The sequence below is a fragment of the Ahaetulla prasina genome, chromosome 2 (genome assembly GCF_028640845.1).
Source record: "Ahaetulla prasina isolate Xishuangbanna chromosome 2, ASM2864084v1, whole genome shotgun sequence".
Classification (NCBI taxonomy): domain Eukaryota; kingdom Metazoa; phylum Chordata; class Lepidosauria; order Squamata; family Colubridae; genus Ahaetulla; species Ahaetulla prasina.
The window spans coordinates 196,360,867-196,387,542 of record NC_080540.1 but is presented as its reverse complement, the minus strand read 5'-3'; the positions used below and the strand labels follow the sequence as shown (position 1 = coordinate 196,387,542).

The 26,676-nt window shown below is 39.3% G+C and overlaps 1 protein-coding gene across 5 annotated transcripts in view; it reads left to right on the top strand.

The window, feature by feature from the left end:
• The first annotated feature begins 3,025 nt into the window (after nt 1-3,025).
• MFHAS1 (multifunctional ROCO family signaling regulator 1) overlaps nt 3,026-26,676 on the top strand; it is a 43,051-nt gene continuing 19,400 nt past the window's right edge. For 2 of the 5 annotated variants that reach the window (XM_058167631.1, XM_058167630.1), the window contains exons 1-2: nt 3,032-7,853; nt 26,113-26,388. In XM_058167631.1, coding sequence (XP_058023614.1) covers nt 4,550-7,853; nt 26,113-26,243 — 3,435 coding nt within the window. In that variant the 5' untranslated portion in view covers nt 3,032-4,549 and the 3' untranslated portion in view covers nt 26,244-26,388. Of the gene's footprint in view, nt 7,854-12,195; nt 12,293-21,910; nt 21,928-26,112; nt 26,389-26,676 lie in introns of those variants that run through there. The other 3 variants (XM_058167633.1, XM_058167634.1, XM_058167632.1) reach the window with 3 other exon arrangements.

Sequence of the window (26,676 nt, the reverse complement as noted above, 5' to 3'; positions counted from 1 at the left end):
TAACCTATGATTGAGTTACCTATAGATGTAGATTATGTAGAATATGATTACAGTAAAATATGCTCATCCTTTATTAAAATTATGTGTAGGTTATATACATTTGTATAAGAATACAATATATATGCTATATTGTGTTTTTTCTTGTGTAAAGGTCAAGAATTATTATGGAAAATATTTTTTCTTATGTAAGAATAACTCATATCGATATCACACTATATTAAAAGGCTGTTTATATGTAATATATATTGTAATTCAAATTTTAAAATATAATCCAATGCAATAGATTAGGGGTGTTGAACTCACGGCGTCACAGTGGTGTCATGTGACATATTGGGACTTTTTTTCCCCCTTCGCTAAACTGGGCATGGGTGTGGCCAACATGTGACACATCCAGCCAGTGCGTTTTACAACCCTGCAATAGATGATATGCAAAGAAGAGTGCTACTTCTAAGAAAGAATTTTGGTTTATGGTACAATTTGCCATAAAGAACAGAGATGCTACACTAAATGTAGAAAAGTTCATCTGGTTATCCAACCCTCATATTGAGGACACAGTTTTATCACTTTAATACACATTGGCTTAGTTTGAAACCTTTTCCTAGTCAGTATGACCTAAACCATTATTTCCTGGAAAACAAAAGAGTAGAGGCCTGTGTCTTTTGGTGCTGATTATATTAAATACATTAATTCCATGAAGTGTGGAGAAGAAAAGTAGATAGAAAGAGCTCTTGATTGACTCTACGTTTCTTGAGTCAATCAAGCATGTGCAACTCTTCTGAATATATCATTCACTGGAAAAATACCTTGTTTTGGGTAGGTATGATACAACTGCTGGATTTTTAACTTAGCAGTACTACATACACTATGCATAAAAAAGGTCTCAGGTTCCATCTCTGTATCTTAGGGGTATGAAGATCCTCAGCTGAAACTCCTGTAGGTAGGCCTATCTTTCCCAAACCTAGTAACGTACTTCAAATGTATTACAACCCCAGACACCATTGACATTTCTTGTGGTAATGTGAGAAATTGGGAGATGCTGACTTAAATATTGCAAAAAATTGGGGGATGCTCCTAATCAATGGGCCGTGGTGGCTCAGGCTGTAAGAAGCCTGTTATTAAAACACAGCTGCCTGCAATTACTGCAGGTTCTAGTCCCACCAGGTCCAAGGTTGACTCAGCCTTCCATCCTTTATAAGGTAGGTAAAATGAGGACCCAGATTGTTGGGGGGGCAATAAGTTGACTTTGTAAATATACAAATAGAATGAGACTATTGCCTTACACACTGTAAGCCGCCCTGAATCTTTGGAGAAGGGCGGGATATAAATGTAAACAAACAAAAAAATGGAGCAACGGTCTGAATTAGTACAGGGTAGTTTCTGATGGCTGGTTTTAATCATGCGCAGTTAGATCTTTTAATCTAGCCTGAGCGGAACAATCTTCTTCTTGTTTAGAAAAAACAATTGCTATCAACCTGCCTTCCATTGAGGACCTGTATACTGCATGAGTCAAAAAGAGAACTGTGAAAATATTTACAGATCCCTCACATCCTGGACATAAACTGTTTCAACTCCTACCCTCAAAACGAAGCTATAGAGTACTGCACACCATAACAACTAGACCCAAGAACAGTTTTTTCCTGAATGCCATCACTCTGTTAAACAAATAATTCCCCCAACACTGTCAAACTAGTTACTAAGTTTGCATTACTATTAATCTTCTCATTGTTCCCATCACCCATCTCCTCCCACTTATGACTGTATGACTGTAACTTTGTTGCTCGTATCCTTACGATTTATATTGATAGTTTCCTGGTTGTTTATTTGTACCCTATGACTATCATTAAGTATTGTACCTTACGATTCTTGATGAACGTATCTTTTCTTTTATGTACATTGAGAGCATATGCACCAAGACAAATTCCTTGTGTGTCCAATCACACTTGGCCAATAAAAAATTCTATTCTATTCTATTTATAGTTTTGGATCTGCTATGGTTCCCCTCTCAAATGAGAGCAATAACTTGGAGATATTCCAAAATTTAGACACATTTTGAATGTTCTTCTTTTAATAAAACTATCCTATACAAACCATGAGGTTGCAAATGTGATAAAATGTGTGATGTGACACCATGATGCAAAGTTCAGTCTTTTATATTTGTGCCCCAACATTGCCCTCAAGAACCCAAATTGTTTGGTTTGTAACATATTTGCCCTTCCTTGTTCCACTTCTGCAGGTGCCCATAATATGTTACAGTAATGAGAGGAGTAGTATGTTAACCCAGCCTAAACTGGTATGCTTACAAGGCCTCTTTCTAGAGCAGACAAATACTGACTCAGTTATTAATACTGTGATTAAGTATCCTTCCCTGAATAAATGTGATGAGATTATCCCCTAGTCCAGCGCTTTCCAAACTTGAGTAAATTATTCAAAATTGGGTAAAACTGGGTTTTTTTTGGCTGATGAATTCATTAATGGTTTTTCAGAGTAAGTGATTGAGCTTAGGCCAAGCAGTCAGTGCAAAATATTATTTGAAGAAACGAAGAACCATCTGGAATCTTTCTGGTTAACAATTCACAGTGAATATTCTGTGTTAGCCAGGGAAGCTGAGATGCAATTATTGCCGTTTCCAAGTACCTATATGTATGAACTAAGATTTTCCATTCAGGCTTTCATAAAGAGCACATAACAAAACTGTTTACTGAATCCTGGTTTTGGGTAATGAAGGAAAACATTTGAGAAGCACTGCCCTTCTCTATCAGCTTGTCTTTTCTTACAATTCTTACAATTATTTGTATCTACTTTCTCATTGAATGATCACACCACTTTTTAGTGAAAATAGTCTGAGTGCATATTATTCACGCCTATTAATTGCATGTGCATAACTTTAAGTTAATATGCAGATGCTCACTGGAAACTGACAAATGGTTAATGTAGTTTATTGGTGGTATAAAAAAAGTAGACATTATCTTCATACATTAGGCTAAGCAGAGTTAATATTGACCTTGTTTAGCGTTTTGTGACAGGAGTATTCAAGTCTTCCCAACCAGTTTGGTTATTTGTAGTTCAATATATAAATCCAAAAATGAGTTCATTTGATCCCCAAATGAAGAATGTTGTACAAACACAGCCAATGTATTGTGTGAACTCAGGAAACTGCATTAATGTCAACCTTGGGCCAATTAACCTTGGATTAGCATTTTGTGCAACACATAGCTGCAGGGTTCATTGATCTCAGTTTTTTGATGTTGCAGATGCAGATGGGATTCTGTTTCTTAGGAGGCAAACAAATGTTCTGCCTTCATTATTAGGACCTATGACCCCTCAGTCACGGGCAAAACACTAACTTCTGATGCCACACAGCTACGGGATGTGAAGCAAAGTAGGGTAAAAGTGCCTTGCCATATTATGTTTGAAAAGATGTGAAATTAAATATCTAATTGTGAAGCTCACAAAATGACTTCATGGCCTTTTTGGAAATCCCAGGCAACCTGACCGGCAGGGGCAGGGAGAAGACAAGGTGGGAGAAGAGGAAATTGTGTGGAAATTCTTCATCTTGCTGCCACGCAGAACTATTGTAGCACGACCGTATTTGCTGGCAATAAGGTGAGTCACGAACCCATCGGGAGGGAATGATGTTGTAATATCATTCTGAGCTTCTAAGAAAGAGGTGGGTGACTTTCTGCAGGCTGTGTGCAATCCTAAATAAGGTTTCAGGTCAAGGAACCGATGCAATCCACGAAGCCAAAAAAGGAAAGAGAGGTAAGGCTGCGGACAGGAGCAGTGTTTTTCCTCCATGACAACCCCGCCCACCTGGATTTTAGAGGCCTTTCTTTCCTCTTTGACCATCTTAAGCCTGTAGCAGAGCCTCTACTCTCAAGCAGGGTAGGTTAGCCTAGTTCTGAAAGGAAGGAACGGCTCCACACGAAAGGTAAATCACCTACATCAGAGTGAATTCGCCCTTTCACCCTCAAGAAACCCTTCCGCCAGCTCTCCTTACGCCCCCGCAGGATGATTGGCAGATGCGGCGGGGCTCCTCACCCGCGACAATAAAGGGACATGTTGAAAAGCAGCCGCTTTCTGCCCTGACGCGCCCTTTCTTCCTGAATTCAAGGGCGGCTCCGGGCGCGGAGGCCGGCAGGCAGGCAGGCAGGCAGTCACGTGCCGGCAGGCGGCGCTACGGCTGCTCTCGCTGCTCCGCGGCAGCTGCTGCCGCCGCCGCCGCCGCCACCTCCAGTCCTCAGTCCCAGTTAGGGCATCCACCGGCGTCGCCTCGCGCTGGGAGCGGCCGCCCGGGAGAAAGGATGCTCCGCCGGATGCGGCGGCGGCGAAGGCGCAGGAGACGGGACTTCTCGGGGGCCGCGCGCCTTTTGTAGCCGAAGCCGCCGCCTTCTCCATGGCGAGCGTGGCGGCGGAGCCCCCCGCCAGGTTTGAGCGGCGCGGCCCGGCTTGGAGGAGGAGGAGACGGACGAAGACGGCCGGGGCCGAGGGTGGCCGGGCCCGTTTTTACTCCCGTCTCGCTGCGCCCTAGAAGCGCTACGGCGGTAGCGCCATGGCCGAGATGGAGCGTCCAGAGGAGGCGGCCCGGCTCTGGCGAGACGCCGCCCTGCGCGCCAGGAAGCTGCAGAGCAACCTCCAGCAATTGGAGCTAGAGCTGGGCTCCCGCGGGGAGAGCGGCCCGGAGGCACCGCCGAAGCTGAAATCCTCGCAGCAGCAGCAGCAACAACAACCGCCGCCGCCGCCCTCGCCGCTGGAGGCTTTGAACCTGAGCGGGCGCGGCCTGGATGAGTTGCCGGAGGGCTTGTGCGCTGCCGTGGGCAGCAGCCTGAGCGTCCTCTCGTTGCGGAGGAACCGACTAGCTCATCTGCCCTCGGCCGCCGCCCTTCGGCACCTGGGCCGCTTGGCCGAACTCGACCTCAGCCACAACCGCTTGCGCTGCCTGCGCGACGACGGCCAGGCGCTGGCACTCCTGCGCGGGCTCCGTAAACTCAACCTCAGCCACAACCAGCTGGGAGCCGAAGGGACGCTGCCCAGCGGGTTGGGTGAGCTGCGACAGCTGGAGGAGCTGGATCTGAGTTTCAACCGCCTTAGCCACCTGCCCGCCGAGGCCCTGGCCCACCTGCGACAGCTCCGCACCCTGGACGTGGACCACAATCAGCTTTCTGCCTTCCCTCAAGCCCTGCTGGAGCTGGACGCTCTGGAAGAGCTGGATTGCTCTGGCAACCGACTCTTGCAATCTCTTCCGGAGGGCATCACATCTCTTCGGCACCTGAAAATCCTGTGGCTCAGTGGCACTGGTTTGGCGGCCTTGCCCGAGGGTTTGTGCCAACTGGGTACCCTGGAGAGTCTCATGCTGGATGGGAACCGCCTGAGTGTCCTGCCTGCTGGTTTTGGCAGCCTGCAGCGTCTCAAAATGCTGAACCTCTCGTCCAACTTGCTGGCTGATTTCCCGGCAGCTGTGCTGGCCCTTCCTGGCTTGGAGGAGCTCTACCTCAGTCGCAACCAGCTTACCCTGTTGCCCGCTGGACTTTGCCAGCTTTGCCAACTCCGCACGCTTTGGCTGGACAACAATCGCATCCGCTACCTGCCCGATTCCATAGTCAAGCTTCATCAGCTGGAGGAACTGGTACTTCAGGGAAATCAGATCGCCATCCTTCCAGAGGGGTTTGGCCAACTCAGTCGTGTGAGTCTCTGGAAAATCAAAGACAACCCCTTGATCCAGCCCCCCTATGAGGTCTGTATGAAGGGCATCCCTTACATAGCTGCCTACCAGAAGGAATTAGCTCACTCTCAGCCTGCCCTTAAGCCCCGTCTCAAACTAGTCCTCATGGGCCTGAAAAATGCAGGCAAAACTCTGCTTAGAAAGTGCCTCATGGAGGAAGAGGAGGAGGAGCAGGCAGAGTCATCTTTCGGTTCAGCTAACAAGAATTTTGAAAGAACCCAAAGCAGGGGGTGCTTCATACAACCCCTGAGAGACCTGCCCCAACCTCTGTCTCCAAAAGCACAGCCAAACCATTGTCCCATTGTGGAACAGCCCGAGGCTTCCCCTTTGTCTGTCTCACCTCTGAAATGTTCCTATTTAGGATATAACTCCACTGAGAAGAGGGATGTGTTCAGTCAATCCCCCAAAGTTATTGGTCAGACCCAGGCAGGAGGCTCTGCTGCTGAGCAGCAGGATGATATCCCATTGTCCCCATCAATTAAAATACATAGGGAAACCTGCTTGGGGAATTATTCCCTGAGGCCTCCAGGCTCACATGTAATAGGGTTGCCAGGCAGCAGCAAAGGTATTGAAGTGGCAGACTGGACAGCAGATGTGGAGAGAAGTCTAACCTTTATTGTATATGAGCTGGCAGGAGACCCAAGTTACGATGTGATCCAGCCCTTCTTCCTCTCTCCTGGAGCCCTCTATGTGTTGGTAGTAAATCTGAGCACTTACATGCCACAGTGTTTTTATCCTTCTGTGGGACACTTTCTTCACTGGCTGGGGGCAAAGGTGCCTCATGCTGTGGTATGTATGGTGGGCACACATGCAGACCTGTGTCCTGAACGGGAGGTAGAGGAGAAATGTTTAGACATCCACCGCCAGATTGCCTGGCAGGAGAAATGTGACTATGAAGGCCTCCAGATTTTGGCCCGGCAGGTGGATGAAGCTCTGGGGCAGGATTTTGATTTGCGCTGCTCTAGCCCCCATGTTGCTTTCTATGGGGTATCGGACAAGAATCTACGGCGCAAGAAAGCTCAGTTCCAATATCTGCTTAACCACCGTCCACAAATCCTCTCTCCAGTTTTACCTATAAGCTGCTGGGATTGTGTTCAGGTCCGCCGATTGCGAGAGAAGCTCCTTTCCGTGGCAGAGCACAGAGACATCTTTCCAAATTTGCACCGGGTTCTGCCAAGATCCTGGCAGGTGCTGGAGGAGCTGCACTTCCAACCCCAAGCTCAACAGCTATGGCTAAGCTGGTGGGACTCCGCTCGACTTGGCCTGCAGGCAGGGCTGACTGAGGATCGTCTCCAAAGTGCACTTTCCTACTTGCATGAGAGTGGCAAACTGCTATATTTTGAGGAGCACCAGACCCTGCGAGAATATGTTTTCCACAATCTGCCCAGGCTCATCGACATTCTCAATGTCTTCTGCCAGCATGATGCCTCAGTATTGCTCCAGAAACTGCTCAGTGGCACCCATATGGATGAGATGAAGGCCACACAGCTCCACCACTATGTGGAAGGATTTCTGCTTCATGGCCTTCTCCCTGCCCATGTTATTCATCTGCTTCTCAAGCCCCACATCCAAAGCAGAGAGGACTTGCAGCTTCTGCTGGAATTGTTAGAAAAAATGGGACTCTGTTACGGGGTTAACAAGCCCAAATCAAAACCCTTGAATGGAGCTACAGCATGGTACAAGTTCCCCTGCTATGTGAAGAACGAGATGCCTCATGCAGAGGCATGGATCAATGGTACTACCCTGGGTGGGCAGTCTTTTGGGGCAGAACAGCTGCAGATTGAGTACAACTTTCCCTTTATTTTCCCCCCTGGATTGTTTGCTCGCTACAGTGTGCAGATTAACAGCCATGTGGTTCAGCGGTCAGATGGAAAGTATCAGATCTATGCGTACAGAGGGAAAGTGCCGGTAGTTATAAGTTACAGGCCTGCCAAAGGCACCCAACAACCAGATATTCTGTCTATTGCTAGCCATGCATCTCTACCAAATATATGGACAGCTTGGCAAGCCATAACCCCATTGGTGGAAGAACTAAATGTACTGCTTCAAGAATGGCCAGGCTTATACTATAGTGTGCATGTCCTCTGTTCCAAGTGCCTTAAAAGAGGGTCACCCCACCCACATACCTTTCCAGGTAAGAAACTTTAGCTGATTGTCAAGATAATGCCTCCTTTGCATTGAGTTCAATTTCCTAGTTGGTATATGGGCACAGCCAACTTGTTTTCTTGGCAATGTCTTTTTCTGGGATGTTTTTCAATTTCCAAGTCTAATCTACAGTCTTGGGATTTCCTGGTTATTTTCCATATAATTAACTCCCATTCTGTTTAGCTTTTGTGCATTCAACCGATTATGTGCTGCCAAATTTTAAATATGCACAGTGTTTAAATAAAGATTACAGTTTGCCAATAACTGCAGGTAGTGGCCTGTAAAAAGATATAGATATATCTTATATATCTATATAATATATATAGATATATATAGATATAATATTATATAATATCTAGGGGCCGGGATAGCTCAGGCAATAGAGAAGCCTGTTATTAGAACACAGAGCCTGCAATTACTGCAGGTTCGAGCCCGGCCCAAGGTTGACTCAGCCTTCCACCCTTTATAAGGTAGATAAAATGAGGACCCAGATTGTTGGGGGGGCAATAAGTTGACTTTGTAAAAAATATACAAATAGAATGAGACTATTGCCTTATACATTGTAAGCCGCCCTGAGTCTTCGGAGAAGGGCGGGGTATAAATGTAAACAAAACCAAAAAAAAATATAGGGAGCCATTTTACCACGTATCTGCATGAATTTTTTTGATAAAATCCCACTTTACAGGATATGTAGAGGATCACATCCTGATAGTCCAATTGTTACAAAAAGAAAAAAATATATCCAGAGGTAGGTTTGATGCTCTGTACAGTTGCGATGGGTTGGATATGACTTTGCAACAGCAACAAAAACAGGCAAATTTACTTAATCCAGATGAGAAATTTCAGCACTTTCCAGTGTTCTAGTACAGCTGGCTTTCAGTTATGATCAATTGAGCCCAAAATTTCTGTTGTTAAAGTTGTGCCCCATTTTGCTATTTTTTTTGCCATGGTTGCTTAACGAATTGCTACAGTTGTTAAGTGAATCATGTGGCTGTTAAATGAACCTAGCTTTCCCCATTGACTTTGCTTGTCAGAAGCTCCCGAGGAAGGTTACAAATAACAATCCCAGGATCTTGGGATGCTCCAACCATCATAAATACATGCCGGTTGCCAAACACCCGAAGTTTGATCATCCATGACTGTGAGGACACTGCAGTGGTCATAAGTGTGAGAACTGATCATAAGACACTTTTTTGTAGTGCATTGTAACTCTGAACTGTCATTAAATGAAAGGTTGTAAGTCGAGGATTCCCTGTAAATTGTAGAAATATAATAAAAGTTCTTTGTATTACTTGACATAATGTAAGGATATTTTACTAGATACTTGTAGTTATATATTGAAATTTGTCTACAGTGAAGAAGGTAAACATGAAGACTGTTCAAATTTTTGTGCACTATAGCTTAGCATATTACCTTATCAAATGTCAAATGGGAGTACAGTATGTAATAGAATATGTGTAAATGGCTACCTGTATCTTTCCCCAAAATAATCCTGAAATAGTTTTGGTAACTTCTCCTAATTGATGTATTGAGTAGTTATATTGCTGTGGTAAATTATTACTTAGTAAGTAATCATTAATTTACTCTTTCTTGTTGAGTAGACACTGTAGCACTGTGAGAAAAAGGTTCTAAACTTTATGTAGAATATAGAATGCAACCTGAATGTTGCTTTATTTAGCTCTGTGAGTATTCATTTCCATGCATTATTCACATTTTGATTACTGCTGAATCCATATCCTTTTTTCAGGTGCTTCTGCAAATTGTTTATGATTGTGTTTGCACAAAATGTTGAGTTCAAATATAATTGGCAAGGTTGTGGGAAAGTTGCTGTTTAATTTATGATTCGTTGTATTGAATCATTGTATGAACTCAGCCAATTTAATTAACTCAGGAAACAGCTATTAAGTATACCGGTTCCCCCACCCCATTTCCCCGCTGTATATGTATGTGTGCATGTATGTTGCTGCCCCACATCTTAATAGGGCTATAATGTTTATGGCAGCCAAGCCTTGTGCATTGGGCATCAATTGGAAATTTCTTCTATTCCCCAATACTTCTTTTTATGTTTGTGCCTAAAACAAATTATTTATATATTGCTTGTCCTCTTTCCAGTGCCAACATGTGATTGAGTCCCCACTTAATTTTTCTATGTGGAAATGGATGGGTGTGTGCTTGCTGCTTTCACCTCAGGCAATCATAAGCTGTACAGGCCTGATGAATAATATGCAAAATAATTCTGAATGTTTTGAATGTTTATACAGCAAACATCCTCAAAATGTTAAAAAAAAATCTTAATTGGTTTTCAAAGAGTGTAACGGAAGCAAATAATATTTCATCAGGACTTTCATCTAAATTGCTTGTTAAGGGGGAAATGAAAACAGTTAAGTAAAGTGGAGCCTTTTTTTTCTTCTGGCAATTTGATCGTATCTTGAAAGAGTTTGTTGAACATGCTCAATATAGGCTTTGTTTATGGATTTATGATATACCTATCATAGTCATTAGATTTCTATCTAGCCTTTGATTCAGGAACTCAGGTATCATACATAACATTCCCTCCTCTTATTTTTCTCTCAATAAAAACCATATGAGGTTTTCACCTCTCCTAATCCAGCGTTTCCATCACTATACCAAACTGGCTCTCATTGTGCAAAATCTATTTCTGTATACACTTCTAACACATTGCACAGCTTTCCTAAGCCAATATAAATAGCCAGTGATTTTAATGTTTATTCATTTAACAGGATTCTTGTATTTCTCCAGTCTCTGTATATTGGCAATTTGCACTAAGAGCTCTCTACCCATAAAGTAAAAGCAGACCAGTGGCTCCCCAAAAGCCAGACATAATTATTTTAAGTGCATTGTAGCACAAGGTAAAGTGCACCAGATATACCTAAGGGGTGATGTCTTTGACAGTGTGGGAACCACTACAGAGAAAGATGGCTTTCAGATGTATCCTCTTCTTTCCTATCATGGGGATGAAATGCTAAACAGGCCTGTATATTCTTACTATAAAATATATAGAATTTATAGGCAGGAGTATAGACTTGCAGTTAGTAAGGGACAGTTCACAGATCATTGATCAGAGTAGAAACCCATAGAGAAAGCTAAGGCAAATTCTGGTACGATTTCCTGATTGAGGCTGGAGGTGGTATGCATTATGCATTCAGAAAGCATGCCAGTGGTTGATACTTGCTATCTGCACCTTTGGGAGGGAAATGTAATCCTGTGTTTCCCTGAAAATAAGATCCTGTCTTATATTTTTTTGGACCCTGACATAAGCGCTTGGCCTTATTTTCGGGGAGGTCTTATTATTTTGGGGCGTGTGGAGCAAGATGGGGCTCCTCTTGCCATCTTACCTGATTTCCAGCTCTGCATTTAAATATTTTCAGTGAGGACTTATTTTTGGGGGGAGGCTTATTTTAGTGCATGCGCTCAAAAGCCCAATTGGGCTTATTATCAGGGGATGTCTTATTTTCGGGAAAATGGGGGGGGGTATGTATGTGTGAATGTATAAAAGCACTGTATACCATCGATAGTGCCATTGCTTTATACTAGGCAGCATCAGCCACAAAATTAAAGCTCTTTGCTCTGCCCAACCAGGTGATGTCACACACTTCGCAGCTCTCAATGGTGCCCAAGATTACATTATCTTGTAGGCCTTAAATGGAGCCACTGAGGCATGAATTATCCCTTTTTCTAGCTTAACTTCTTCCTAAGTCTGAGAAATGGTTGTGAAGACCTCTGAACATAAATTAAGTAAGACTGTGAGTCATTGTTCTGAAGAATTGCAAAATGCTAGTCTATCCCAGCTTTTGATTGTTTGAATAGGAGAGAGAATCAACCTCTTCTTCCTTCTCCCATACCCGAGTCATGACACAGTATGGTGATCACGCTAAGTTTTCAGTACAGTATGACAAACTGATTTTCTGATAATGGCTTGTCTTGAATTTATCGCTTTTACGTCATGATTGGTACTTTTTTGATTTGTGATGGAGATGTGAGTCAGAACACCAAGAGTATTTTTGGGAAACAGAACATAATATGCTGGCAAAAAATCAAGACAAACATCTGATTTTAATAAGCAATGTATTTAGAAGGGCTTTCTTTTAGGCCATTCAAATACTTGAGAATGTGTTTCATTAAGATGGAGAAGAAAAGAATTGAGCAGATTTTACTTTGTTCAAATGGTATATTTTTACTTTGCTAGAAATGTTCTTATATAGTGATATTTTATCATTGCTATTCTTATTTTGCTTTTGGTAAATAACTCTGAAGGACACAGTGATAATTTAAAATTTACTTTTGGTAATACTTGAATTTTTTTATTGTAGAAAATGCCTGGATACCAAAACTATCTGGCTCTATAAATGTGGATATTTTTTCATGATGTCCAGGATCACTTTTACCCATTCTCTTCAAGGCGTAACTGTATGTATCAGTTCCCTAGAATACAACATCTCTGATGGTGTGATAAAGCAATATGCTGTCTGTATATAGCATCCCAGTATCTCATTTGTATCTCTTCTTAATGCCCTGAAATTGTTCACTTAAAATTCAGCAGTGAAGTTGGCTATAAAGATTGTAAGAGCGGAAATCTGAACGACTTATTTCCCAAAGCTTCCTGTTTTCCAAACTTCACTTTTACACATCTGGAAAGACCAAAATAAAATCCAAATAAAATTTGACCATCTCTTTTGCAACATCCTTTTGCATTAGTAGATGATCTCTTGTGGCCCTCTAAGATCTTGAGAGACTTAAGTGCAGTCTCTGAACCTCTCTGCTCTAGTGTATAAGATGAATTATTAAAAGAAACAAGGAGCATAACTATCCTGAAAAAGTAATTACTCTCTTATCTCATCTTGAAACAGTGTGGAAATTGCTACTTGCTTTCCTGGTACAGGAAGAATGCGTACATATTCCAACCTTGTAATATTTTCCAACCACTATTCACTTTCACAGGCTCCAAGTGACGCTCATTAAACTAATTTAGCTTAGAGTCTTTGGGAATTCTTTTTAACTGCTGGTTCTAGATTAAATAATTGATTCTGAAAGCTTCCTTATATCTCCGTATCCTGGCATTTGAGATGGTGACCCAGCAAAAATGTTTTCATGAGAAAATAGAACAAGTCTTTCTTCATGCAAGTATTTTGGATGGTGCATAGGAAGAATGAGAGAGATTGGGTATTTTTAAGGCTCCAATAGAATTGTTGCAGATTGCCCCCTCCTATCTAGCTACTCTGTGCCTCCATAGCTATTTCTCTTTTGGCTGGAGAGACTATACTCTCCCCTGTAATCAAGTTTTTAGGATCAAGGAAATGTCTGAGTAAGTGCCTCTTTAAGTCATTGTTGATTCCTGTTGACAGCCTGGTCACATTCCTACAGTTTTCTTGGCAAGATTTCGAAAGTGGTTTTCCATTGCCTCCTTCCTAAGGCTGAAAGATAGGGACTGGGCCAAATTCACCCAACTGTTTTCATGTCAGAGGTGGTTTCTAGTCTGATGCCTTAACCACTACACCAAACTTGAGTTTCCGCATCTCCAAGGGAATAATGATCTCATGGAAAACTTTCCATACAGTCATTACTCCCACTGGTAACCCCTGTGTTGCAACCCAGCACCTACCAACCATCACAATGATCTTCCCCCAGTAACCTCTTTGCCTGCCCCATTCCTCCTTTTCCCCTCTGTCTCCCTGTCCTCTATCCATCATTACCTCCCTTGCTTTTTCTCTCTTTGCTGCCCCTTCCCTTCTTTCTATGTTTACTATCATATGCCATTGACACTCCCAACAATAGCAGCCAGAGCTAACTTCACATTTGAAAGAATCTGCGCTTAGACTGGATGCTGCAGCAGCATGGGACAAAAGGTGCAGCAAAAGCTAAGGGAAAGCTGAAGATTTGTGCTTGGTTGGGGTGGGTGGGGGGAAGGCAGGCAGCAAAGGGGGAAAAAATCCTCTTCCATGCTCATCATTCCCCCAACAGGGGCTGCAGCAGTGAACTGTTGCCCCCTCTTAGCCTTCTTTCAGAGATATACAGATAGTTCTTGACTTACAACAGTTTAATGACCGTTCAAAGTTACAACGGCGCTGAAAAATGTGACTTATGACTGTTTTTCAGAGCTATGACCTTTGTAGCATCCCCTCGATCATGTGATCAAAATTCAGAAGCTTGGCAAGTGGTTCATATTTATGACCTTTGTTATGTCCTGGGGTCACGTGATCACCTTTTGTGAACGTCTGACAAGCACAGTCAACGGGAAACCAGATTCACTTAACAACCAGGTTACTAACTTATCAACTGCAGTGATTCACTTAACAACTGTGGCAAGAAAAGTCGTAAAATGGGGCAAAACTCACTGAACCAAATGTCTCACTTAACAACAGGAATTTTGGGCTAAATTCTGGTCATAAGTTGATGACTATGACTAATAAAAATAAAAGCAATTCAGGGACAACAGTGTTACAGGTGATAGTATGTCCTCCATCTGAAAGAAAGACTGCTGCCAGAAATGTGGAAAAGAGCCCTAAAAACATACTGTTGTGAATATTTTGAAATGTAGAAATTTAATCCCATCCAACTAATAGCAATTAGTTCAAGAAACACTGAGATCCAGTGTTTTGAAGTTCTGGAATTCCAATTCAGAATTCTTACTGGAAGCAAATTAAGCTGCCTGCAATCCAACTGTTCCCATATAATTCCTTTTGTTATTGATAGTGAGTAAACAAACCAGGTAATCTCTATTTTACCTTGTTAGGATAGTAAGAAACTGAAATCTTCGCTCCAGTGTAAAGCTAAGTAAGGTATTAAATCAAGCTGCCTTTGATCTCTTGTGTTCTGAGACTACTTAACATTTCTAACTCCCTTTTTGATGGCTGCTGAAAATTGGGGGCAAATGGTGACAAATTGTAATTTCCCCATTTATTTCAATTGTGCACTTGCTTTCAAAAAAGTGGAAAAACAAGTGAAAAATAATTTAATATATCCTTTTAAAAAACCTATCCACCACTAAAATAGGAATTGAGGAACAGAAAATTCTATCCTCTGATGCTACCATGATATTACTGTCCTATCCCTTTGGCTCTGAAAAAACAAATAGCATAAGCAGTGCAATCCCCAGTCACAAAATGAAATTTTGCCTCTCTAAAGGGTTCTGAGTTACCATCATATCAAAACTGGCCTACAAAATTGTCATGCAATATTAATTGTATTCAAATTGGGTGTTGTTGTCACATGGTTTTGTACAAGATTTTTAAAATGATATTTTGTACTAAGATGTTATAGTAAGCCACACTGGAATCTGTTATATCTATTAGTAAGTCTTAGGATCAGAAGACAGGAAAGTTTTAGTTTAGCCTTCATTCTGTTGGGCTAATTTTCCATAGGCAGGGGTCTCCAACCTTGGCAACTTTAAGACTTGTGGACTTCAACTCCCAGAGTTCCTCAGCCTGCAAAATTGGCAGAGGAACTCTGGGAGTTGAAGTCCACAAGTCTTAAAGTTGCCAAGGTTGGGAGACCCCTTTTTTAAAGTATAGCGACAGGTGAAGGTAAAAAATGCCTTTGAATCAAACACAGTTCCTGATGATTTCATGAATATAACCAAAGCCAAAGGTTAGACTGAGAAGTTGAAAAAACAGCTTGGAAGATGGGAAAAGCAAAAACGCATCCATATTCTTGCTATAAAAACCGTATGTAGCCTGTCCGGGAAGCAGGTAGGAGTTGAGCTTAACTCAAAATGGATTTTCTTTCTTTTCAGCAAATACTGAAAAGCATTAAAATTAAGAGAAATTATTGACATCAGTTGTGGTGTTTCAGAACTAGATCTTTACAGAAAAGACATTCTGTTTTCTAACAGAAAAGCTACTGTGAAACTTTGCTTGCTTGCTGGAGTTTTAAATGATGAACTCTATCTTTATAAGGATCTCTATCTGTTATTCCTAATGAATAGGTCCATAAAGTTATTCTGTTATTGGTAATAAATTGTTCAGCTGATCTCCAAAATGCAAGAATCGAGCTGCTTCATCCCAAGGCTAACAGTGAAATAGAGAAAAATATTTTGCAGCTTGTTGGGGAAGGGACTTTATAAAACAGAGACATCCTGTGAAGAGACAAATTGTACTTCAACAGAAATACATTAAATGCCTTGTTAATAATAAATTGATTAATACAATTTTTTTATAATGTTGATCTTGTCATCATAAAAATGGTACTTCAGGGACTATGATTCTTCTAGGAAATTTTATCTAAAATGGTTCTCAGTTCTCAGGACCCTAGTTTTCATTTGTGTGTGTGGTGGGGAATACTAAAAGCATTGTATAACATTATTTTACATTTATTTCTATGGGTTGCAAATCACATATCTCAGGAGTAGGTAACATGCTTCAACTAGCATATTTGAAATATTGAGAGCATGTGGTGGGCACACTCACAAAATGGTTGCCGCGGGAGACTTTGTTTGCATCATAGGGAACAAGATGACTCATGAGGAGGGAGGGTTTCAACCGTAGGTGCCTCATTTCCCACCCTCGGCTTATACTCGAGTCCCCAGTTTACCCCAGTTTTTGGGGTAAAATTGGGGACCTCGGCTTATACTCGGATCGGCTTATATTCGAGTATATACGGTACATTAAATGCCTTGTTAATAATAAATTGATTAATACAATTTTTTTATAATGTTGATCTTGTCATCATAAAAATGGTACTTCAGGGACTATGATTCTTCTAGGAAATTTTATCTAAAATGGTTCTCAGTTCTCAGGACCCTAGTTTTCATTTGTGTGTATGGTGGGGAATACTAAAAGCATTGTATAACATTATTTTATATTTATTTCTATGGGTTGCAAATCACATATCTCAGGAGTAGGTAACATGCTTCAACTAGCATATTTGAAATATTGAGAGCATGTGGTGGGCACACTCACAAAATGGTTGCCGCGGGAGACTTTGTTTGCATCATAGGGAACAAGATGACTCATGAAAAAAAGATTTACAAGAATGTGAACTATTCTAACAGAATCTTTGTGGAGTCAAAACACATTCCTTTAGCTAAATATGGTCTTTTTCTTTGCAGTATATCATCTTATTTAATTTTAAAACATTACAATAATGTTTTTTTTAAAAAAAACATTAAAAGGAAAAGATTATAGAGTGGCAGTAAAGAGGATGCCTGGGCTATGTTGGTCCCTGCACACTTTGTCTTCCTTTATTGTGAATCAGTATTATTATTTATCCACATTATTGTGAATGAGTTATGATTGATTACAGTATAGGTTAAGTTTTTCTAAGAAATAATTTGAAGTTATTTTGATTTCATTTCTGCAATTGTGTAATGCCTGACAACACTAACCCTTGTGCCATTACCAGTAGATATATGGGTTTTCTAATTAGATTTATTTTAAAAGAAATTTTCTCCCTGTTGCTAAGCTTGTCTTGTGATATGCAAACAAAAAACCACAGATTATAGAGGGTAGACTTGTGATCTGAGAAGATAATGGTAAATTGTTTATTTTGATCAGTTTTTGAACAGTTATTAAGCCATCCATTTGAAAACCATTAGATAGATTGATATCCTTACCATGAATAATGGAACACATTAAAATCTTTACTAAAAAGCTTTTATGAGGAACTGTGACTTGTTTATATTACTTCTCTATTCTTTCCCAGAGAAATGCAGCATCCTGATAGGAACAAAAATGTTTTTTGCAGGGGTTCAAGAATAGGCAAAATAATTATAGATGTTTTGGATTACATGTTACTTAATATTTTACCATTCTGAAGCTGATGAAAGCTGAAGTCCAAAATATCCACACAATTTCGTGGTAGGCTATTCCAGATCTAATGGTGGGGTCCTTGGTTCTCTCTGGGCTTGGTTGTTTCCTTGCAGACATTTTATTACCCAACTAGGTAACAATGGTATCAATGGTACCAGATTTAACTATTCTTCCAGTTAAGAAGCCACAGTATGCTCTTTCAGGAGATGTTTTGGAATTAGTTTCAGTTAATACTCATATATGTAATTTTTAATCTGTATGTACCACACAAGTAAGTATTTCAGAGTTACAAATACCTGAATATTTAGGAGTGCACTATGTAGGGGAAGTCTGGTAAAAAGCTTATTTTTATCTTTTAACATCAAGAATAAACTGGTGCTGTACATCCTATTTAAGATGCTTCAATTAATTATTTGATACTCTTATTTGGACTGGGTTATTTAGAGGACAGTTTTTTCAAACATAGGTTCTGTACTAAAATTAGTTTGATCTTATCAAGTCCTAGAACTGTTTCCAATTCACCTGTGAACCATCTGTCTTTCTCCAGGAATTTGCAGCATAAAAATAAAGCTCAAGAGAACATAATCCAGTGATGGAGAAGGGAAAAGAAGTGTTAGAAATAGTATCCAAAGTGTGTGTTTATATATATATACATATATACATTACATACCTCTACATGCATTTATTATGTCATTATGATAAAACTTCCTGATATTACTATATCTGTATCTTATAATGTGTAGTCCCTCCCCATGTTTTGGTCTACAATCTCAATTAGCCCCAACTGCTATGGTCTATGGCAGTGATGGCTAACTGTTTTGCCGTCGTGTGCCAAAAGCAGAGGGAGCGCAGTGGGGGGGTCACGCGCATGTGCCCACACCCATAATTCAATGCGCTCCACCCCACCGTGCATGTATATACATATACACACACACACTCAGTGCTCCCCCTGCTTTTGGCATGTGATGGCCTAATAGGCCCATTTTTTGCCCTCCCCCCAAAAATTTACATATATTCTTCAAATCAGAAAGCAAAATTACTTTTCAATTACTTTTGGACCATTTTTTACTCTTAATTTTGTACTCCATCTTTTAAATTTGAATTTGATTTGTTTTACATACCTATACAGATAATGAATGGAGACTTTCCTTTAAAAGTCGTTAATTTACACAAAGTGACAAGCTGTTATTTGTTTCAACCATGATTTGTTAAATGGCCATAGTGGCCTGGTTCACAGATGAGATTAAGGCATAAATTATGGCTTACCAAACACATTGCTTGAGTTTGCACATTAGGATATGTCAAAAGCAGACAAACCACATTACAGTTTAGTTTGATGTGGTAGTAGTTGAACAGATGAGCTTCAGAAGTGAGCCATATGTGCTTCTCATGTCAAAAACCCTATTTTTATCCCATGTTCAGGGCTCAGAATCCTTGTATTGTTCTATAAGATATTTTGGAAGTTGCACTTATTTTGTTTGGAGCAGTATATATTGTTCAGAAGTTGCATTATACCATGCTAGTACCTGGCATTTCTCTCCATGGTAGTTAACAGGAAACCAAATTGTTGGAGGCTTAGACTGTTAGGATAAAGCAGGGGTGTCAAACTTGCATTCTCATGACTTTTTTCCCCTTCGCTAAACTGGGCATGGGGTTGGCCAGCACATGACCCATCTGTCCCATGGGCCACGAGTTTGACAGCCCTGGGATAATACCCTTCATCATGTTCATTAAGGTCTGAAGTACCCTGAACTGACAGTTATTTAAGCATCTTCTCAAATTCTTGCCTTTAAATAATTAAAGACCTAATAAGTTTATTATGAGCAAAAATGGGATGGATGTAAACACTATAAAAAGGAAACTTTCTCCTACTCTTTTTTCCTTGTTTCTCCATAAAAATAACAAATATACTGTAAAAGTAGACACCAACACCAATTTAATCATAGCAGCATTAATTGTCAAATCTGTGTGGAAAGATGGTAGGCAGATACGTAGAATGTTGTAATAACTGGATAATGTATGAATGTATAAATATGTAAGAAATTTTCTTCCCCTCTTTCACTATGTTTCATCTGGGTAGAAATGGTGAGGAAAGGGATAAGAGGTGGTTATTTTAAACAGAGTGTACTGAGTTCAACATATATATATATTGGCCTTTCCAAATATATTAGACCACAGTTTGCATAATTTCGAGTCATTTGCATTTTCTTTATGCTGGTTAGAATAGGAATTATATATTACTGTATATAATCCCAGCTCATTTGAATGGCACTAGTAAGTCTTTAGTGCAATTTCTGGAATTATAAACTACCTTACTCCTCAGTGATCTCAGATCTTATACACTATAGTTAGGGTATGAATGCTGATTATTCTCTTAATTTATAGCCAATTTGGAATATCAGTTGAAGTGACGGGTTTAGCTAAGAATGCCTGATCTTTGTGCAGTCAAAAGCTGTGTCCTTCTCTGAGAAACCCAGTACTTTTGCCCACTGATCCTTGGTCTTAACAACTGCATTACCTTTTCAGTTCATCTTCAGTAATAATGCTTGTAGCAGTAATGCTGCTGCTGCTACATGCAAGCGATTTGGGTAAAAGATAATGCACATCCAGTAATACTTGACTTAAGCATGAAAATTACACCTGCACTTACAGACACAAAAAGTTCACAAATATATTGATTTGCTTTCCAAATGTTACTTGTTGGTTGATGTTGGAATACAATATGGCAAAGATAATATATAATATTTCAAAGAAATATATTTTCTGTGGTAATCTTATTTTGCAGGTGCTGGATATTGAAGTGCTTTTTCCTAACATTCAAACTGTCACCTTTTTATTTGCATTGTGAAACTATTTCTACTGATTTGTGACCTTGTTAAATGCGATGAGGTATGGCAAGCACAAAATTTTGGCATATTTTTAAAGGATAGTGAATTATCATTCATAGGAATGAATAAAATATATCTTTACATATAAGAAGAATGCATGCTATTGGAAGGCAATATTCTATTGACAGTGAAGACAACAAAATGAAGTTAGACACTTTTTCTTAAATATGTAGTAGGTTAGCATTAGTCCAGACAGATGAAACACATTAATGAGAACTGAACTATAATGAATTTCCCTATGAACCAATTGTTAAAAAGACATATTTGTCAATTCAATTTTCTTCTTAAACTACAAGTGCTTCAGTTGATGAACATAAGAGGAATACAAAATTAAACCAGTAGATGTTCTGGCTCAGAAAAAGAAAATGCTGAGAACACATTCGGTTGAAACAAGATATAAAAGCTTGCTATAATAATAACGTTATGTAAAGACAAGCTAGGACAAGCACTAATGCGATTCTCTAGGAACAGATTTCTTTGGAACTAAAACACTGAATGAATTACATTGGATATTATGCAAGTGAGCTTCTGATTGTGCAACGGGATTTGGCCTTGTTTTTCTCTCCTCATGATGCCACCAGATGTTTCAGAGAATTTCCCAACGTTTCAGATCAGATTTGTAGAATGTGAAGTGCAGGAGGGAGAATTAATACTGCTAGCAAATGTTCTGTGGACAACTAAATACAGTTGCAAACAATCCACTAAAGATCTTTCTTCTTTGCTTCAAAGAACTGGCTTCTAGTGAAAGCTTCAAGTATCCCTGATGAACAGATAGACTTTTTTAGGAGAGATACTTGTGGTAAAGTATCTTATCCACAGCTTTAGTTCTTATATAATTCTTTCACAATTACCTTCATTTTCAAGAGAAAATAGGTCTCTTATGGCAGGGAAGCCAAGCTTTAGTTCCATGTATCTGGTCTTGGGACCACTAGTAGTTTTAGAGAAACCACAGGTGGTCTCAAAATGGCAACCCAAGTTACCATCAAACCTCCCTTTTCAAGACCCTATAATCCCTTAATTTGAGGTAGAGTCAAGGCAACTGGATGAAGCTGAACATTTACTGGCCAGATGCCCTTCCTGACACCACACAGAGTTTGCTGCAGATATTTTTTCTTTGTATCCAATTTTTTCTTTGTGGAGACAAATATCTGCTACTACCTAGTATTAAACTCTCAACCTTCTGAGTCGGAGGTGAGCACCTTTACCACACCACTCATTTTGATCATTAAAACTACAGGTAGCCCTCAACTTCCAACAGTTCATTTAGTGACTGTTCGAAGTTATGGCACTGAAAAAAGTGACTTATGACCATTTTTCCCACTTAGAACCGTTGTAACCTCATGATAACATGATTTACAGTCGAATGCTTGATAACTGGTTCATACTTTTGACAGTTGCAGTGTCCCAGGGTCATGTGACCATCTTTTGCTACCTTCTGGCAAGCAAAGTTAATGGGTAAGTCAGAGTCACTTAACAACCGTGTTACTAATTTAACAACTGCAGTGATTCACTTAACAAATGCCAAGAAAAGTCATAAAATGAGATAAAACTTATTAAACAGATTTCTTACTTAACAACATAAATTCTGGGCTCAGTTGTCTTAAGTCGAGGACTACCATGCTTAGATTTATTTACATTTATTTTTATTTAGTTTTGGAGTTTGGAAATGCTATCTGAAAATAAACATTCTTACCCTATGTGACAAATTTCAGTGATAAGGTAATGGGAGTTATGGCAGTACAGAAAGAATTTTGGCTATGCAGTCATAATAGCAACAGGACTAAATTTGAATCTTACTTAACTTACTTAACTACAGAATCTGTACTTAACTACAGAAAAAACAATTGCTACCAACCTGCCTTCCATTGAGGATCTGTATACTGTACGACTCAAAAAGAGGGCTGTGAAAATATCTACAGACCCCTCACATCCTGGACATAAATTGTTTCAACTTCTACCCTCAAAATAACTCTATAGGGCACTGCACACCAGACCAACTAGACACAAGGACAGTTTTTTCCTGAATGCCATCACTCTGCATAAGAACTAATTCCCACAACACTGTCAAATAATTTACTAAGACTGTATTACTGTTATTCTTCTCTTCCTTACTAGTATCTATCTCTTCCCACTTATTACTATAATCATGTTATTTGTATCTTTCAACTTATATTGTTTTTATTTGTTTCTTAGTATGATTTGATAGCTTATTAGTAACCTTGACTATCACTAAGTGTTGTATCTTTTTATTCTTGATGAATGTATTTTATTTTCCTTAAGATAGGGTAGGGTAGGGTAGGGTAGAGTAGAGTAGAGTAGAGTAGAGTAGAGTAGAGTAGAATAGAATAGAATAGAATAGAATAGAATAGAATAGAATAGAATAGAATAGAATAGAATAGAATAGAATAGAATAGAATCGACACCAAAGACAAATTCCTTGTGTGTCCAATCACACTTGGCCAATAAAGAATTCTATTCCATTCTATTCTGTTCTATTCTATTCTACGTTGTTCATGCATTATTATGCATTTTTTTTGGCAATTATCCTTGGAGATGTCTTTTTATCCTAATCTAATCCTATCCTAAAAGGTGTATTAGTTTTGTGCTGCAATCTAGAAAGAGTGCAGAAAAGAGCAACAAAGATGATTTAAAGGACTGGAGGCTAAACCATAGGAAGAACGACTGCAGGAACTAGATATGTCTACTCTAATGAAGTGAAGGACTGGGGATGACATGATAGCAGTCCTTCAATAACTAAGGGGCTGCCACAAAGAAGAGGAGGTTAACCTATTCTCCAAAGAACCTGAAAGCAGGACAAGAAGCAATAAATGGAAATTTATCAAGGAGAAATTCAATCTAGAAATAAGGAGAATTTTCCTGACAGTTAGAATGATTAATCAGTGGAATGGTTTGCCTTCGGAAGTTGTGGGTGTTCCACCACTGGAGATTTTCAAGAAGAGATTGGACAGCCATTTGTCTGAAATAGTGTAGGGTCTCCTGGTTTAGCAGGGGGTTGCACTAGAAGGCTTCCAAGGTTCCATGCATCTCTGTTATTCTATAATTCACCTTATTCATGATAACAATTGGCCCTCCTTTGTCAACCTGTTAGATCAGTGCCCTCGCAATTGCCTTAAAAACATGCTAAGAGATTTTTTAAAATGATCTCTTATGTTTAGGAAATGGCTTGTAGCAGCCAGAGGGAGGTTTTCAATGCAGTGTGTCATTCCTTTGAAAGAATGCTATTCCAGTTACGTTCTAAATGGAAGAGATTTTGTCAGTAAGAAAGACTAATGCATTTATAGATCCTCACGGCCCTCTCTTTTTTTTCTTGAACTTTGTGAAGAACAGAAGTCAGTAATTTGCTCGGGCAACATGATTTTGTGACACTGTTCTGAAAAGCATGTCTATTTTATTCAGTTGAAGTTTATTTCAATAAAGCAAGAGTTTAATGTTTTTTTTTTGTTTAGATGAGGTTCCTATAATGTTTGACATTGTTTACTTGAGCACATGTGATTCTGTTATTGGGGAATACGCTATCAAAGAATCAAAAAGGATGCAGTGAACAATTTAGAAATGTCATTGGCATCCTCACCTGAGCCTTGCTGCCCATTGTAGAAGTTCTCAACTTGTACAGAAGGGTCCACCATGGACCATCAAGAACTGCAATAGAAAGAAAAGAAAGCAAACAGGCAAACAGGATGGTTGTAGCAATACGGAAGATAATTATGGAATATTTCCTTACCTGTTTCAGTAGTACAACACAGACTGTTTGGACAGTTGTACTTGATTTATTGTGCATTTTAAACATTCTTTTACACTGTGGCCTTTACACAAAGTCATATCAGATCATGCAGGGCACTCACAATCTCGTTTCAACTATCTTTCTTAAGATTTCTGTGGTTTTCATTTGTATGCTGTCATGCTTATCTTTGCAACTCTGAAATCCAGTTTGCATAGCATCTTATTTTAAAAAACAGCTGAGAGTTGTGGGAACCCGAGTCGGAATTCCATATGTAGGTTTTTCTTCCATAATATGGAATTGTAGGCTTTACTGCATCTAAATAACCTCAAGAATAGACGCTGTAGCAGGATTGCTAATTTTAACTTTTGTCAGCTTTTATTTTCAGTTTATTTATTTATTTCTAATAAATAAATAAACTGAGAATAAAAGTTATCTTTATTTATAATTAGCCAGAGTAGAGAGAAAATGGAAATGCAGAACATTTCAAGAATCGGCAGTGGCCAGTTGATGGAGTCACAGGCTGATTTTATATGTATTTCAAGAGGATTGTTTAGAATAGAATAGAATAGAATAGAATAGAATAGAATAGAATAGAATAGAATAGAATAGAATAGAATAGAATAGAATAGAATTTTTTATTGCCAAGTATGATTGGACACACAAGGAATTTGTCTTGGTGCATATGCTCTTAGTGTACATAAAAGAAAAGATACATTCGTCAAGAATCATAAGGTACAACACTTGATGATAGTCATGGGGTACAAATAAGCAATCAGGAAACAATATCAGTATAATTCATAAGGATACAAGCAATGAAGTTACAGTCATAAGTGGAAGGAGATGGGAAAGATGAGAAGATTTAGTAATAGTTTGACAGTGTTGAGGGAATTATTTGTTTAGCAGTTTAGTTTAGTATTATGTTTTAGCTTTCATCTTCATAGTTCGACACATTTATGATTGCATGTATTTATCATTTGCATGTGGCTTATTCATGTGGCTAGTGTCTCTTACTGTTGTGGCAGAAATTCTGTGATGCTGTGGGATTATGTAGAAGAGATAAAATGAAAAATAAAATAGCACAGATGCTCAGACAAGTAAGTTATTCCCTGATCAGAAGATAAATATTATTATGGATTTTTCACCCTTTAAAATCTTTTAATGTATTGTTCAAAACCGTTTCTTAAATTATTTATTCAGCCAGGGATTTGTGCGAAAGATGTAGAAATAAACTTCTTTTTTTGTTTGTGTAACATAGTACAACATAAATAGCCAAATGCTGATATACAGTACTTTCATGAATAGACCTTGGTCTAGTCTAGTCTAGTAGTTTGTTCTTAAACATATATTTTGGGTTGTTTCGTACAAATTCACTATATTTTAGTATCTAAGAAATCTGTGTATATTGAGAAAAATTAAAGTTGTGAGTTTGTATTTTTGTCTGCCTCCAGTATTTTTCATATCTGTTAATTATAGTTCATTTATTGAAACCTTAGTCTTAGGGAGCACATCTGTATGTCTTCTGAATTTCAGTCTCTTTCTAGTATTTCTTCATGCAAAAATGGACAGCTAGGGAAAATATCTCTGGAGTTTACAAAGCTTTAAGTAATGGAAAGGTAGAATGAATGATGCATATTAACTTTCATCAGAACATGCATAATTCTTTAGCCATCTGGTTTTATCAATATTGTCGTTATATTCGGTGATGTTTTCTTATTATATTCATCTTCAACTAATCAATTACATTTCAGCTATGTGTTCCTGTAGCTGACTGGAAAGTTACCATGTTTGTGAATGTAAAACCTGGGGCTAAATGCAAAATTGTTACATTAGCATACTCTGTTCTCTTTATTTCAGGAGAATTGCTAAGTCAGCCCAGGCCAGAGGGAGTAACTGAGATCATCTGTCCGAAAAATGGTAACGAGCGAGTGAATGTGGCTTTGGTTTATCCCCCTACTCCAACAGTGATCAGCCCTTGTTCCAAGTGACTGCTGGAAGACGCCTGCCTTGGCCCCTATTATAAGGACACATCAAATGCCCCTTAAACCCTTGCTAAGCATTTTCGGAGATGTACCACCCTGAGATGGATCTAATTATTTATGGGGCCTGAATATCACAGCTTGGGAAATAAAGGTATAGTGGAGTTGCTTCTTTTGCAAATGGGAAACACACCACAATTAAATCAAGGTGGGGGAGGTGGTATCAGAATTTTATGAGTGGTTTGATTTTCTTTTTTTGAAAGTTATACTTTATGGTACAAATTGTAGTATTTCTATGCTTCCTGTGCTTTGGATTCTGTCAACAACTGAGCAAACATTGAGTGCCTGGGGAATAAATTATTTGAGAGGAATTCAAAGTCACCTTTATAAATTAGAAGTGTCAGAGGAAGCAATTCCTATCTATATATGTGTCTAGAGAATA